This window comes from Megalopta genalis, chromosome 1 (assembly GCF_051020955.1).
Source record: "Megalopta genalis isolate 19385.01 chromosome 1, iyMegGena1_principal, whole genome shotgun sequence".
Taxonomy (NCBI): Eukaryota; Metazoa; Arthropoda; class Insecta; order Hymenoptera; family Halictidae; genus Megalopta; species Megalopta genalis.
The window spans coordinates 35,002,953-35,020,527 of record NC_135013.1 but is presented as its reverse complement, the minus strand read 5'-3'; the positions used below and the strand labels follow the sequence as shown (position 1 = coordinate 35,020,527).

Here is a 17,575-nt window from a genome sequence, read left to right as displayed (position 1 = left end):
ATATTTGAGCCGTTTATTTTGAAAGTGGCATAAGTCACTTTTTTTTTTTAAATGGAAAGATACCGTTCAATTGTAATTAGTGTTACCATTAACTCGATTTTTTTGTAAAAGTGACTTATGCCACTTTCAAAATAAACGGCTCATTTTGCATTTGTCCGCAACGAATTTTCGAAACTGGTAACGTCGTCGAGGCGAACGCGCGCGATTTATTATCATAAATTCCGTCGCGATGCGATAAATCTCCCGGCGAGCCGCTGATATTAATCGCGAGACATTCCGCCGGGGATACGAGCGTTTAATATTCGACACGCGTTGCAGGGAATTAACACGGCATCAGAGAGGCCCACTTATGGCGCGTTAGCTAACGACGTTAATTCGCGGTAGCCGCGAGTCGCCGATAGGATCGCGTACCCGACCACAAACGGTCCACTGTGCATCATCCGCGCGCAATTTTATCGATACGCCGCGCTGCGATCAATCAAGACGCTTCTGCGATCGCTTTTCGACACCTCGTTAATCCAGGAATTCGGGAGAGCTCTCCAACCGTTCTCCCGTTAATTAACGCCGAACCTATCGAGCTCTAAAAATAGACGCGACACCGTCGTTTCGGGAGAATCGGCGAGAATTTATCGAGACGTTTTGCCACTTTGATCGCGGTGTCAGCTTCGATAGAGCAATCTATTCGAACGTTTCTTCCGAAAGGAAGAGATCGGTTTTTCGATGCTTTCAATCATTGCGGAATAAAAGTTGCGAGATCTTCCTCAAATTAGACGAAAGACTAAACCTGCCAAGACGATCGAATGCCATTTTTGTCGCGGTGTCAGCTTCGATAGAGCAATCTATTCGATCGTTTCTTTCGAGAGGAAGAGATCGTTTCTTCCATGCTTTCAATCATTTCGGAATAAATGTTGCGAGATCTTCCTCAAATTAGACAAAAGACTAAACCTACCGATCGAAAGCCATTTTTGTCGCGGTGTCAGCTTCGATAGAGCAATCTATTCGATCGTTTCTTCCGAAAGGAAGAGATCGGTTCTTCCATGCTTTCAATCATTGCGGAATAAAATTATTAGACAAAAGACTAAGCCTACCAAGACGATCGAAACGAACGGTCTCGCATCTCGCGTTTCGAAATCGTTGAAATTACGGAGTCTCTTCTCCCGTAGGAAATGCTCGAATAAACTTCTTAATCCAAGTATTCGTTGTAACAAAAACTACACAAAGTCCGAATAAATTTAGTCTCGCCGTTCTTACAGAGCGACGCGCGTTCGACGCTCTAATTGCTCGGTGGCTTCGGAGTTTTGAAGAAAACGAAGTTCGCGAGACGAGCCGATCGTTGGAATTCGTATGTAAAAAGTACGAAAAAATTAACTAGCTAACGATACAACCGTCTCGACCACCTGCCGCACTCGATGTTCACTTTCGACGGCAGCGGAAGCAGAATCGAAGGAAGGTTTCACCGAAGCCGAAGCCGAGAGGATGGAGCAGCGTGGAGCTTCGGCGAGCACGTGGAGCAGCGAATCGTTGCGAATCGTCCGACAGGTTGTTTTCGAGGAAGAGAAACGCGGAGAGGAACGCGAGTCACTGCTCGAGGTTTCCCGCTGCGGAGCACGCTGAGAAACACGCTGCGAAACGCGCGGATATCTTCGCGGCGAAGTTTCCGCGACAGAGCTCCATAACAGTCTGGCCTGTCGAAAGCTCGTCGGCCGCGTCCGGAGCCTCGACCTCTCCGCGGCCGGCTCTTCTGACGTATTTCTCTAAATATAATCCGAGCGTGTCGTCACGAGACGCGTGCACACACTGTCGTCGCGACGTTTTATTATCCCCGGTCCCCGGCCACCTTGCGATTTCTTTCCGCTTCTCCGCCGCCGATCGGCCCGTCACCACGTGGCGTCGCGGATCACCGACTTACTTATCGGCGGAATCGGACTTCGGACCGACAACGAGATCCCATGGACAGCCCCGTGTGGCTGCGCGCCCTGCGACTTGCGAATATCTGTCTTTCCTCGAACGGAATTCTCCTAGACTTCGTCGGGAATTCTCGCGCGCCTTGTCTTTCCGCCGAGAGACGTTGATTTGCACGGAGATTAGCCGATAAAGAGGAATCGATTCTTTTTGCATGCCAACGAAAGCGTTCGCCTTTTGGTGTAAAATGCCGTTCGGTTCGCTTCGAGGTTTCCAAGATCGCGGATTCGGTGCGGGAAAAGGTCGAGCAGTGCGCGAGGCTACTCGAAGAGAGGAGAAAACGTGTTCTTGGACATATTGTCGACTAGTATTTAATTTAATTTGATGTAATTCAATTTAATATAATTTGATGTAACTGAATTTAATATAATTTAATGTAATTTAATTTGATATAATTTAATGTAATTTAATGTAATTGAATTTGATATAATTTAATGTAATTTAATATAATTGAATTTAATATAATTTAATATACTTTAATGTAATTGAATTTAATATAATTTAATGTAATATAATGTAATTAAATTTAATATAATTTAATGTAATTTAATATAATTTAATTTAATATAATTTAATATAATTAAATGTAATATAATGTAATTGAATTTAATATAATTGAATGTAATTTAATGTAATTGAATTTAATATAATTGAATGTAATTGAATTTAATATAATTTAATGTAATTGAATTTAATATAATGTAATGTAATTGAATTTAATATAATTTAATTTACTTAAATACACGGTTTAAAAATCATTTTTCACAATACAGAACTAAACGCTATTATTAATACAATATGGAATCCGCGAATCAACGTTTTAGATCGACAGTTTATTTAAACTTATTTTGAATTTTATGATATTGACTGCAAATATGCTCTAATTCGTCGCACGCGTATCCCGCAGCTTAAAACGAATTCTTTCGTCTTCGACGATCCGGGAAGAAAGAACAGACTTTTAACCGCGCCGATTATTTACTCGTCCGATTATTTCCGGGGAAACGTCATTTTCTCGTTCGACGGTAATAAGATATCGGACAGATTCCGTTCGACCGTCGGGCGTTCGAGCGTCGTTGGCCGAGTCTCGCGGCCGCTGGAACGGCTCCGGCGGATTTTTGTTTTATTCTCGGCCCCGCGGTATTTCAGAGACACGCGGCTGCTGCGAGCAGCAGCGTAAACGAATTCGACGAAATTAAATGTACTCCGGTCTGCCTCCGGCCCATTCCGGATATTTCGACGGGCGTTTGCGTCAGCAGAGCGCGGAGCGCACACCTTTCAAATAACTAGCCGAATCGAGCCCGAATCAAAATAAATCGTTGCCACGAGCAACGATTCGATCTCGTGACCCGCGATCTCTCTCTAAATGAAATTTCCCGGTCCACGAACCGCGATGCGCGCGCGCGCGCGCCGTACCTTTTGATACACCCGGGTAAATAAACACTTCGACAAAAATCTCAATGGAGCGGGAACAATGGCGCATTGAACGACGGCGCGCGTTGCGTTCGAGCAACTCGTGCAGGTGCATTCACGAAAGACGAATGACTGTTTCACGCGCTTTGTCCCAGCTGCCGCGAATATGTACGTTGTTATTTCTTCGTTTGTAAGAGGCATGAAACATGGAGCTATTTTTATAAAAATTTCTCGTTGCCTCGGAAGCTGTTCGATCGGACTATGAAATCAGGATGATGAGAAGAGACGTAACTGGACCGCGGATCTTTGTGCAAAATGAAAATCGTCCGAGTTAATTTTCTGAAACATGAATTATATTATTGTATAATATATTTATTATATATATTTAATTAATATTATATATATAATACATTATATTATATTATTATATTATATAATTAATATTATATATATATAATACATTATATTATATTATTATATTATATAATTAATATTATATATTTAATTTATTATATTATTATATTATATATTTAATATATTATATTATATAATTAATATTATATATATAATATATTATATTATATTATATTACTATATTATAATTAATATTATATATATATATATATATATATAATATATTTAATTATATATATTATATAATATATATGTACAATAATAAAATTGTATAATGATAAAAATATAATTTTTAATAATAGAATTAGATCTTTCAATGACAGTAAGAAGTTGAAAATAATATAACAATAATTTCAAACCGCTCCAATGTCATTACAGTTCTGTATTCGATCCCCTAATCGCATCTCGCATCCCCCACCGCGATTCTCTATGCATTCCGTCGACTGCGAGATTGCATCGAACGAGCGACGACTCGCCAAAATTTCTCGAGAATAATTCCCGCCGAGAATTATAAGTCGGGTTCGAAAGAATCTCCGATCGAAAACTTACCGCGAGCCCGCGGTCGAACTTCCTCCGCTGCTTCACGCAACGATGCACTGGCCACGGTGCACTCATTCTCGCCGAAAGCGCATGTCACCGCCGATGCGCTCGCGGCTGATCGGACTTTATTTATCCGCTCCGATCTCAGAGTTCGTTGATCGATCGATCGATTCGAGAGAATCGACGCGTCGTCACGAGAGTTCAAAAGCAACGACGCGCCGCGTCTCGTTCGAGGAAAAGTGGGATCGAGACAACAGTCAGATCCATAGATCCGTGTGTCGCGGCGCGCACTGAACCGAGAGCCGCGATTCGCGAGCGGCGCGCAGGTTAAATTCGGTTCCGGCTAAACCGTCAAGGTGCGACGAGGGCCACGTGATCGTTGGTTTTTCGGCGGGATCCTCGCGGACGCGACGCTGTTTCTATTTTCCCGCGACTAGAAATAGCGGTGCATCGCCCGACGCCGCTCGTTTCTCTAATGTGCACTCTCGTTTACTCACGAAGTCTCGCGCGACGATCGTGACGCAACCGGGTCGGAAGTGGCCGGCAAATAATGCGCGACGACCGAATTTGCCTTCGCGACTCGAATTTTCGTGGGAAATCCAGCGTCGATTGCTGTCGTCGAGCACTCTGTACTATACAGAGTGTCCCATAATTATGTTAATAATTGAGCCGTTTATTTTGAAAGTGGCATAAATCACTTTACCGTAATGAAAAGTGGCGATTTTTTAATGTTTATACGAAATTATTTATACTGAGAAAAATATCGGTATCCTGAGATAACAAATACAAGTAAATCTTCTCGAAAGTTAGTTATTACAGAAAGAGGTGATTCCTGAGGTCATTCGAAGCAACTTTCTCCTCAGCGAAAATGCGATCCGCGGCTTCGTTAACGAGTTATTAACGAAAAACAGTGACCAATGAGAGGCGAGAGCTCGCCTAGCGCTAGGCGACCGAGCCAATCGGTGCAACGGGCCGCCTCGCGGCAGCCGAGCTCCCCTCTCATTGGTCACCGTTTTCCGTCAATAACTCGTGAACGAAGCCGCGGATCGCGTTTTCGCTAAGGAAAAAGTTACTTCAAATGATCTCAGGAATCAGCCCTTTCCAGGTGTTAACATAATTATGGGACACTCTGTATTGCCAATGAATCATCGCCGATAAAATCGAATAACGAGAACAGAAAATTCTTAAACAGAGTGTTAAATCATTTTTGGTAGAAAGAAAGCATGCAGTGCGTCGACTTTCGGTATCGCATGAATTCAACTCCGGGGAAGAACCGTGTTGGAGCGTTTCGCGCGCGTCGTTGCGTGGCCATGGAAAAAAAAATTAATTGTCTAGGATGCTAATAATATTCCAGTTATCTCGAGCATGCGAATTCGATAACGATAATGATTCTATAAATAACACCGTTTCCGACTGGACAATGGATGCCGAAACAACGCGCATCGAGGAAACGACGATCTGGGAACCGTGTCGCTATCGCTGGCGCTCTTCTACATGCTTTAATTTCTACGATGATGTAACAGCAGAAATAACGTTATCAGCATCGATAAAAATGCCGAACGAAATTGTTAACAGAAATGTTACTTTTCAAATCGATAGGATCTATCTCCGTCGTAACGCACGCAGTATAATTTCGATCGTCGATCGACCCTCGGCCATTTTATTAGTCAATTCCCGACAATTAAATGAAATAAATGGCTGTTACACTAAAAAGAAAAAAAAGAACAGAAAGACCGATAAGTCCGCGTGAAATATCTTCGAAAATATGTTTGGAAAAATTGTTGGATGAAGTACAGAATTGTTCTAAACATCGTCGATCGTACGATTTCGAAAATGGTCCGCCGTCCGAGGGTCAAGATTTCGAGGAACACCCTGAGGACGCGGACGGCGATCAGGGACGGTTCATGGGGGATTCTGGGACCTTGAACAAGTCCTTGAAAATCCGTCGAGTAGCTGGCATCGCGGGCGAGCGAGATTCGCGGTCGAGCTCTATTTCGGTTCCGGGAAGATATCGGTGACATCTATTCCTCGTTGGCAACGATTCCCGCGGGTCTGACCGAAATTCGGAGCATGATCTCAGCCGTTCGTCACTCGTCGAACGGTTCTCGCGAAACCTCCCCTTCTCGGCCGACAAAGAGAACAAGAAGAAGAAGAAGAAGCGGCACCGTTGCGAAACGCGCGGCGAGACTGTCGCGAAAAGTATTACAAAATGACTTCTCTCCTCGCCAGAAAATAATTCGCGGAAGTCGCTGAACGTTTCTCGACCGCTGGATGCCGACGACAGAAATTTCGACGTAACGGAGCCCCGGTTCCTCTCGCCGGGCTATTGTAATCCGTCGCGCCCACGCGGCGGCTCCCGACGAGAAGCGGCTCGTTTGTTAGGCGCATCGGCTGTCGGAGCGATCCGTAAATTCTCGGCGGACTGCTTGCGATCCCCCGTCCTCCGATTCGTGGGGAAATTAGCTTCCGTCCAGCCTCGGTCCTAGGAAATTTCTTCCAACGAGGAGGACTCTTCGTAAACACGCCCGCCAATCTATTCATAACGCGGCGGATCGATCGCCGTGTTCGCGTTCGTACGCTACGACGAAGGATCGATGCTCTCCTGGAACTCGAATCACCGCAGAATTTACGGTCCGACGATCGTTAAGCTCGTAGAACAATCCAGCAGCCTATCAACAGCTTTATTACTTGCGGAAATCAAATAATCGACGGCGAAGCGGCGTCGGTCGGTCATTGAGCGCTTAAATGACGCAAGGGTGGCGTCAACGGCCGTGACGGCGCTAAACGTCCACCACTGTGGATGTTGAAGAATTTCGATAGCGAAGCTTTTCCAGCGAGAAATACGGATACGTTCTCTTGGTCGTCGAGCAATTTTATGAGAAATTCGGGACGGAATGCTCGACGATAAAATTGAAGAAAAATATCCTTCGCGCTGGAATGATAAAATTGTTACGTTGCACGCGAAAATAAATATTTTTCAGATATTCGACCACTGGGACAAGCTCGTTAATTTCGGAAAATGGATGATTCGATTCTAAATTCGATTCTGGAATTTCATTCTCCGAGAAAATACAGGAACGAAACGATTATTCGAGATGCCTGGATTACGGACACCCTTAGGGCGAGCTCTGCGGAGAACAACGAACGTAAAAAACCGATGACGAGTCTTCCACCACCACCACCACCATTGCTGCGCAACGAGAGCGAACTATAAGATCTCGAACGATCGATCCTATCGCGACGGCTACAAAACTATTTCTTCGAACGAACGAAGGGAACAACGAAAACGCGAGCGAGTGTTGTTATTCGTCGTTGTCGTACCGTTTTCGCGGCTTTGCTGCCGAACCCAGGATCGGTGGCCATGATTTTCCGCCGCTCGACGCCGCACCCGGGTGGTCTCAGGACGGGAAAAAGTCCCCGGGTCAGGTTGGACAATTGTTGGCCCATGGACACACGCGCGATCCGACGACCAACAGCGCCAGGAACGAACTGTTTCACCTTGGGGGTGGTGTATCGACCGGGTCGGCGGCGGTTTGCCCGGCGTTCCAGTCGACCACGGCCACCCCCATGTGCCCGCCACCCCCGTAGATAGCGACCGACGTCTTTGTGCGCCATCGTGCGCGAACGATGCGGTACTTTGCCGGAAACGTCGACGGGAGTCGCCGAAAATCGTTAAAACTCGGTCGACGAAAGCAAACGAAAGTCGACGAGACTCGTCGAAAATGAAAGATTTCTAGTCAATGAATTTAGTAAACAGCTTCTTAGGGGGTTGTTCTCGATCCCTAGACGTCGACGATTGCACTCGGCGAGAAGAATTCTCCCAAAAGTAAACGAAAGTCGACGAGACTCGTCGAAAGTGAAAGATTTCTAGTCGACGAATTTACTAAACAGCTTCTTAGGGGGTTGTTCTCGATCCCTAAACGTCGACGATTGCACTCGGCAAGAAGAATTCTCCTAAAAACAATAATCGCTCGCGTAATCGCTGAAATATTGCCGCGTATCGCGCGATCAAGGTGGCTTTTCACCGCCGCGAAAGGTCAATCGCTGCGGGCAATTCCGGATTCGATAAAAAAAAGACGGCGGAGCAGGCAGCCGCGAGTATAGATTTCGATCAAAAGCAACGGTGTTGTGTCGTGAGAACGGATCTACGATAAAGGAAAAAACGGCCCGTTTATCGCGCGGGTCAAGGCTCCGCGGGGATTAATAACGCGAGAACGATCCGCGGTAACCACGGAAACGGGTTGCCCTTTCGCTCGGCCTTTGAAACGAAGGGCGGACACGCGAAAGTTCCATTAAACACGCGCTTAGGAACGCCTACGCGTGCTGGAATTTCGATGGCTGCGGTGAACGCGCCGTTATGGTCGTCCGAAAAGTTGCTCGCCACCCCGTCAGGATCGATAGGATGCCTCGACTATGTGTGTATATACAGTAAATTCTCCCTAATCGACGCTCAGATTTGGGAAGAGGAGGCACGATTATTCCATTCCGTAGCCTTGCGGCTCGTTTTTATAATTGTTGACGATCGGCGACTATAAAATTGAGCCGCGAGGCTCGAACAATCGTAACTTCTTTTCCCAAATTCTCCATTTTCCTGCACGATCCGAGAGTCAATTAGGGAGAATTTTCTGTACAATAATGTCTCCCTAATCGACGCTCAGATTTGGGAAGAGGAGATACGATTATTCCATTCCGTAGCCTTGCGACTCGCTTTTATAATTGTTAACGATCGGCGACTATAAAAATGAGTCGCAGGGCTCGAACAATCGTATCTCCTCTTCCTAAATTCTCCATTTTTCTGCACGATCTGAGCGTCAATTAGGGAGAATTTACTGTACAATAATGTCTCTCTAATTGACGCTCAGATTGTGCACAAAAATGAACAGTATGGGAAGAGGAGTTGCGATTATTCGAGCTTTGCAGCTCGGTTTTACAGTCGTTGACAATCGGTAATTATACAAAGGAGCTGCAAGGCTCGAACAATCGTATCTTCTCTTCCCAAATTCTCCATTTTTCTGCTCCATCTTAGCGTCAATTAGGCAGAATTTACTGTACTCCGATTCATCTTCGGCTGGCTTTTACTCTTTGTCCTTTCCCTCGGATGCTTACTTTCCCAATTTTTTCCTTTGAATCGTCGCGACGTTGAATCTTGAAACGTTTGAATCGTCCACGGACTGCGTCCTTTGAGAACGAAAGATCAAAGAAAGGGGAGACGAGCTTCAGCCTTCAGAAACTTTGATATTTAGGACTGCATCTTGCAGCGAATAGCTTCGTTAAAATGTTGTCTGATCAAGTACACCCCCTCTCCAAAAGTATTCGGACACTTGCAGAAAATTAGACGAATATAAAAATCCAATATGAAATTGTTACAATGTAACAAATTGTTTTCAAAGTTAATTCTATATCAAACAGTAACAAGTACGTAAACGCATTTCACGTTGCAATAAAAATTGTACAAAAGAAATCTCGGCATCCGTTTTATCGGATTCTCTATTATTCCCGATACTCCGATTGTTTCTCGATTCCGTGCATCTTGCGCGGCACGTCGAGCTGTTGCGACATAGATGACGGCGAAGCGAATCGTACTTGACTCTGCGTTATCGTTCGTCCGCGAAAGCGAGCGTCGTCAGCTGACAGCGAGACTGCTCTCGACTTTGAAAGCGGTTCAACGATTCGCGACGTGGAATGGATTTTGATTGGCGGGTCGAGGAACGGGGAACAACGTTGCGCGACGTTAGGGTAATTGGCTGCGGCTCAAAAATACCGTCGATGAGTCAAAACGACTGCCGTGGCAGTCCGGCTAAAAACGGCTAAATTTAGCGTGCCGTCGGCGACGAGAGAGCGCGCGGCGAGTTAGCCGCGTAGCGCGCGCGCCGTCTTTGAAAACGGGTCCCGTTGTGTGCGCGTAATCAACAACGGGTCCCTGTAATCGAGTTCGATGATTCCCAAGGGGCGAATAACCCGATCGGAGAAGGAACCGCAGCTTCCTACGACCGTCCACCGACGATTCGTCCGCGGGCTTTTCAATCTCGAGAGACACGTTGTCGCTGCCCAGATAAGCTATCGACTGATTAGTCGAGCGGTCGTTGCAACATTTCCTGAATATTTTTGTCAGATAATTTCAGACATCTGCACGGATCTTTTCGGTGTTCTGGAAGCCTCCGGAAACCCTGCTCGTATCGTTCTCGCGATAAATCGATCGCTTTGTTGCACGATTCGCAACTAAATTAGACAATTGGACGAATCGGAGGAATCGACTGATTAGTCGAGCGGCCGTTGCAACATTTCCTGAATATTTTCGTCAGATAATTTCAGAAATCCCCACGGATCTTTTCGGAGTTCTGGAAGCCTTCGGAAACCCTGCTCGTATCGTTCTCGCGATAAATCGATCGCTTTGTTGCACGATTCGCAACTAAATTAGACAATTGGACGAATCGGAGGAATCGACTGATTAGTCGAGCGGTCGTTGCAACATTTCCTGAATATTTTCGTCAGACAATTTCAGAAATCCCCACGGATCTTTTCGGAGTTCTGGAAGCCTTCGGAAACCCTGCTCGTATCGTTCTCGCGATAAATCGATCGCTTTGTTGTACGATTCGCACCCGAATTAGATGATTCGTTCTCGACGCTCGAATGGCGGACCCTTTCTGACAAAATTGTAACATGATATGTTGATTTGTAATTTCATTTGTTAGTTTATCCAACATATATTTTAACACGTTTCTGTTAGATACGTTAGTCTTTGTATAAACTTCAATCAGACTTGTGAAAATTGAAACGAATTGTCAGAATCTAAATAAAAATCAAATAACAATGTTAATCCTTTGCACTCGAAGCTATTTTAATCGTAAAAAAAAATCTAGAATAATTTTTCTGGCTTATAGTATTTCTATTTTATACGGCAAAGTGCATTTTATGCATATGAAATTGACTCTTGTGACTCGCGCAACAGTTACGCCCTTAACAATTGTTTGAATCTAAATTTTATTAATATAAAAATTATCTTAGAACGTGATGCAACAAATTTCAATGGTGCATTTGATGCATATGACTCGCGCAATGGTTACGCCCTTAACAATTATTTAAATCTAAATTTCGTTAATATAAAAATTATCTTAGAACGTGATGCAACAAATTTCAATGGTGCATTTGATGCATATGACTCGCGCAACTGTTACGCCCGTAACAATAATTTAAATCTAAATTTTGTTAATACAAAAATGATCTCAGAACGTGATGCAACAAATTTCAACGGTGCCTCAGAGTCACCGCTCGAGTGCAAAGGGTTAATACCGTGGATTCGAACAGGTCCGTGATCGAGCTTGCATAAGAACATTCGCAATTGTAGGCCCAATTCGATTTCGACGAGGTCGACGATGGAGAAAGGAGCGTCCAAAAAATCGTGTACCAAGTGTACCATCTGAATCTAATCGATTCTCCATCGCTGCTAAGAACTTCCTTATCGGAACACTGAAATTAACGTTTCCAGGAATACAACAAAGCGTTGCTCTGTTTATCTGCTATCAGTCAACGGCATCAGTCCTCAAAGATCGTCACCGCGAAGTTGCAATAGTGTCAACGACCTCGGTGGTTAGTCCGCGCGTGGAGTTTCGTGCCAAACTATTCTACGAGTCGAGTTTAGGCCGCACCCAGAGCGCGCAGGCCTTCCTTTAGATCCTTTTGTCGCCTAAATGGGCAGAGAGGATGATCGTTCGTTCTCACGCAGCAGGCCGCTGAACGTTGTTCCGACTGTGGGCAACGGGCTCGCCGTATTACAAAGAAAGAGAAGATGCTTCTGCTCGGGCACATTGTTGCTCCAAGGCTTCCTTATTCGATGGACCGTATATATAATTCTCTCTGTTCTTCTCGTTCGAATTTTTATCGATCCATTCGGAGACGAGCTCTGATTTATGGAACATCTTTTACGGCAAATAAGGGTGGCGAAATTTTCTTTCTCGAACAACGAAACAACGGAAAAACGTTCTTCGTTCTAAGTTTTCACTTCTGACTAAGATTAGAGCTATTAAACTGTTCCAAGACCGCGGATTTCCATTGTTCAGAGTCGAAGAAAACTTGATTCTTGGCAAATGTTTTGATTAAAATTTTTGCGATGATAAACGTCGTTCGGGCAGTTTCTGGGCAAATCTGGACAGTTTCACGGGGTTCCGATGGACGACGAAGTTCACTCACCCTCGCAGCAGCGACGCTTTTCTCCGCCGAGACGCCGTCGAGCTCCACCCTCGCTCTCGCCGCCGTCGCGGCGCTTTGTTCCTTGTACGAGACGTCTCCTGCTTGCAAGGCTCTCATCTCGGCACTGTTTGCGGTCGCTTTCTCGGCGCTGAATCCGTCGGTGACGACCTGGAATCGTTACGAATTACGCTGCTGGTTACCAGAGCCGTCGAAAACAAAATAAAAAAAGTGTTACATCGTAACGAACCGCCATTTGGAAGATAAACTTTATCGCTTTCGGCGGCGATATCGGCCGCTGTATCTTTCACGCAACCGTTTATCGCGCCGCGCAGCGTCTTCGTTTCACAACACGAAACAGATTACCGAGGCTCGTGGATTTAGAGAGCCGCAGCGGAACGTCTCTGTTCGATATTTGGGTGCGTCGCGAGTCTGCCGAACGCGCTGAACTATTTTATCGACGCGATGGACTGTTCGGTGGAGCGTCGAACAGATCGTTTGTTCGGTGCGCAAGAATAAGCGAGCGTCGCTCCATATTTGTCCGGCCGTTGCCTTTTTCGAGCGTTTCGGTTGCAACTGTCTGGCGAGAAACCGCGGGATTTGGAAAAACTGACCTCGCCAGTCGCCGAAACTCGGTCTGCGGAAACCGAGAAAGAGAGAAAGAGGGAGAGAAGTTTCGACGGCGGCGTGACGGAAGTGAAGTTAAAGATAGAAACCAAGCGGAAAGAGATCAGCTGTCGACGGTAGGGCGTGACATTCAACGGTAAAAATAACTGACGCACGAGCAACGTGTTCTAGATCATCGCGGATCCCTCGATTTCTCGAGCGATTGTCCCGCGAGAAGGATTAAAGATTCGCGAACGATTCAACGTTCGTTCGCGCGTAATAAAAGCATCGCGCATCTGTCGCGGCAAACGGCAGCCGCGCGAAAGCTCTTCTTCCCTCGCTTCTTCGTTTTCGCTGCTAATTTATGTCGTAAACGCGGAACATCTGGAGTCAATTTACTCGCAAGCCAGAAGAACCGATATGCTCTAGATCGCGCATTTTCGACGTTCCTGCTCTCGACGGCAGGCCCTCGAGGACGATAAGGTGAAGGACAACGAGAGGAAACCGCACCTCCGGCCAAACGTTGCGCAGCTTCGAACGATCGTGAACGCGACATCGATTGTTACGCGGCCGCTATCTAACCAGAGGACCCCCGGTCGATTCTAAAATTGTCCCCGTTTCGAGATGCCGCCGGATTTTGGTTCATGAATCAAACGGCCCGCGAACGGTTTCGCATGCCTTCGAGGCACCGGGAACGAACGTTGGACGCGTTCGAACTCGTAAATCAGCTCCGTCGATTCTATTTCTTATTCCCGATATCGAAACGGAAGGACGACTCGTGAAACTTGCTAATTGCTCCGGAACACCCGCTGTCACTGGAGACTTCAACGCACGGCGAGCTGCGAAGCGCAAGTTCTTCCAAGTTTTTCGTTCGACGTTCCGAGCTTCGTTGGAAATCCTGAGAAGTTTCGAGAACGTGCTTTCGGACGAACGAGACTAGCTTTCGTAACCAGCTGCCGGTGTAGAAGGATTTAATAAGAAGATACAGTATCTGGTACTTTGTCGCGCAAACAAATAACGCGCTCTGTTATTATAGAAAGAGTCGCAATCTATCGATAATAGAACACAGACGCGTTGGAAGAGCATCGTTGAATAGGCGATGCTTCTTTCGCCGGTTCAAAACATTGCAAGAAACACGATTGGCCAACTCTAGCCTGACCAGCGGTGTTCTTAATCTACCCGGTAATCCTATAAGGACTGATAATCTCTGATCGAACTGCTACAGCGAATCTATCGCAAGTATGCTTCGCGCGATCCTCTCTGATCGGTATCTAATATCGAGACTGAAACGTCCAGCAAGCATTTCTCGATCTATGAATGTCACGCTGCTCTGATCGGCGATGTTCTCGGCCACCTTTGAAACTACAATTTTAATTCCAGTCCAGTTACAACACCAGGGATGACCGCGTAACTATTTCTAGTCGCCCAATTGTTCGATATTGTCTACCTTTATTTGAAATTAAAACTCCTATTTTTGGCTTTAAATTACTACTTTTTGTACGATCGCGCTTAATACGAGTGATGTTGGTAGACCGCCGCCTATAATTTAAAAAAAAAGAACATGCTATAGTAATGTCTCCATTATTGACGCTCAGATTGTTCACTGAAATGGATAATTTGGGAGGAGAAGATACGATTATTCGAGCCTTGCATAACCTTGACATAATCTTGACAATTCGTAAATATATAATATATCGAATAATAATATAATATATATATATAATATATAATAATAATAAATATATAATATATATAATATAATAATAATAAATATAATAAATATATAATATATATAATAATATATAATATATCGAATAATCGTCTCTCTTCTCTCTAAATTGTCAATTTCTGCGGACAATCTGTGCGTCAATTAGAGAGACATTACTGTACTGATCAAAAGTTTGGTCACCCCTGAGTTATACTGAGATAATTCTTTCCTAATTGAAAAGAAGCGAATAAAATGAACGCGTTCAATTCGTTTCAAAAGCGACACGATTCGATACGAGAAACAGACTTAAGAAATTAAGCCGACCAACGGCCGACTGACCTTGGTTTTGGAAGCAGTGGTCATCTTCTTCTGCTCGAACTTCATCGTCTCCTGTCCAGCAGGCAGATTGGTCATGTTCGAGATGTTCGTCATACTGATCGGCGGGCTCATGTTGTGAAGATTGTTCAGCGAGTTCAAGGAGCTCAGCTGCGAAGGCGATCCACCCGTTAGAGTAACCGTGCCCGTCGAAGGGGGTGGTGTGTCGGGATCGGGGAACGTGACCAATGGCTCTGTCAAATCCGTTTCTTCCGGTCCGCTCCCGTCCCTGCGGCAAAAAGAGACCAAAGTCCTCGTTCAACGCGCTGACACAAGAAAGCCACGTGGACACGTCCTACACGGTGGCGGCGTTCGCAAATTACCGCGGCGAGGGATGACGCTAAAACGGGAATACGCGTTTATAAATAATTCTTGGACCGCGACTTCGCCGATCGCGCGGGCGTTGAGGGATTCGAGATACTTCTAGGGACTTTTCGTACTATTTTCTGCGCCGCCGCCGCGAGGGCGTCTGTACCGGCGGATCGTCCGATTCTTCGGAGCCGGGGCCTTTCTTCGAGATCTAAAATCGATCTCAATTTTGACGATCTTGGGTTAGTCATCCGCGACGATCGTTTCGGAAAAGGGTGAAAGTGTGGCAATTTTTGGGGAGAAACGATATTGGATGTATAGTAATGTCTCCTTAACTGACGCTAAGATTGTGCAGAAAAGTGGACAATATGGGAAGAGGAGATACGATTATCTTGCGTCTCGTTTTTATAGTTGTTGACAGCTCGTAACTGTAAAAACGAGCCGCGAGGCTCGAATAAAAATCGCATCTTCTGTTCCCAAATTGTCCATTTTCGTGGACAACCTGAGCGTCAATTCGAGAGTGACATTGAGCGTCGGTTAGAGAGACATTACTGTACTCGTTTTATCGGCTCCAAGAGAGCTAAAGATTTACTCTTCGTTTAATTTAGGTGATTTAGGTATCCTTCTCGAAACAAAGAGGTCGTTAATTTGTGTTAGGACGCGTAAATTACACCGAAGAGCAAGATCTAGTTCGAAGTACGATTATTTGTCACAGTTCAGCGAAGAATGGTCCTCGAAAAGAGCGCCAAGTTCTTTAATTAGACGGATATAAATATGAGAGGAATAAGAGAGAAAATGTCCAGATTTGGAAAAAGGAAACGAAGAATACGAATGAGGACGAAACGAACGATAATAAGATAATAAGGGTACGCACCTGTCAACGAGGTTCTCCATGCTGTTGCGCAACCGCTGCGAAAAGTTGGTGGAGATGTTGTTCTTCATCTCGGATATGCCGCGTTTCAATTCCCTGAGGTCGTTCTTCATAGAGGTAGCTTTCATCTCACTCGACGAGGACGAGGTAAGAATCCTCTGCGAGGACTTGGCCACCCTGCTCGAGCTGCTGCTGCTGCTCTGGCTCTGGTTCGTCGTCAGCATCTGCCGAGTCAAAAGCCGTTTACGTTCTATTTAAAATCCACGTGGGATGAGTCATTCGCGCCTATTCGTCTTTTTCGTTCATCTCTCTCTCTCTCTCTCTCTTCGTCGCTCTCTCTAATTCTCGCTAGCTCTCTCGCCGTCCATTCTTACTCATCCGTATTCGCGCCCCCACTATCTCGCTCGTTTTTCCCGCGAACAATCTCGCAGTCACTTTTCCGTGACTTTCGTTTGCATAATATTTATTTTCCGCCGGGCCAGGAATCCGATAATACACCGTGATTCTCGTAACACGCTGCTTTCGAGCCACCCGGTGTACGAATCGCGTATCCCCTTTGTTCCGGCGAAGGTAAACTGAGCACAATTCGGCAACGTTCGTTCAAACAAACAGCGTCCGGGGATCGGATGCTCGAGAGAAAACAGTGCGATTTTGTTGCCGCGCCGGATAAATACGAAACAGGGCTAAAATTGGCGGACTGAGTCATCGGGTCTGGACAAATTTTTAATACCGACGCGAAATTTCGTTGCGCTGGCTTTTTTAGCTGCCCCCGGCGAACGTAAAACTGCGACTCGCACCGAGGAATTAGCAACGAGAGAGCCGCGTTCGCGTCGGCTGCGAGCAGAAGCGGCGCGCGATGCACAGACGCGCGTAACATCGTCGCCTAAACCGCGGATATTTCGCTGCAATTTTCCATGGTTTATTTTACGAAGCCCGTGGCACGGAACATGTTTCTCTCGTCGATCGAAAGAATACAGGGTGTCCCGAAAATGTCTCGCAATCCGGACATGGGAGGTTCCCGAGGTCATTTGAAGCAACTTTTTTCTTTGCGAAAATTTTCTTCGAGGCTTCGTTCACGAGTTATTAACGAAAAACACTGGCCAATAAGAGGCGAGCTCGGCTGACGCGCGGCGGCCCAGCCAACGAGTGCGCGGAGCCCAGTTCCGCTCACCGGCTCGACCGTCTCGCGCCGAATG

At 45.7% G+C, this 17,575-nt stretch overlaps 1 protein-coding gene across 9 annotated transcripts in view; it reads right to left on the bottom strand.

Moving 5' to 3' along the window:
* Positions 1 to 17,575, bottom strand: part of LOC117217915 (sterile alpha and armadillo motif) — a 167,830-nt gene that overhangs the window by 7,131 nt on the left and 143,124 nt on the right. For all 9 annotated transcript variants that reach the window (XM_033465806.2, XM_076526514.1, XM_033465807.2 and 6 more), the window contains 3 exons: positions 16,383 to 16,603; positions 15,164 to 15,428; positions 12,514 to 12,681 (listed from right to left, as the gene is read on the bottom strand). In XM_033465806.2, the coding sequence (XP_033321697.2) occupies positions 12,514 to 12,681; positions 15,164 to 15,428; positions 16,383 to 16,603 (654 nt within the window). The remainder of the gene's footprint in view (positions 1 to 12,513; positions 12,682 to 15,163; positions 15,429 to 16,382; positions 16,604 to 17,575) is intronic.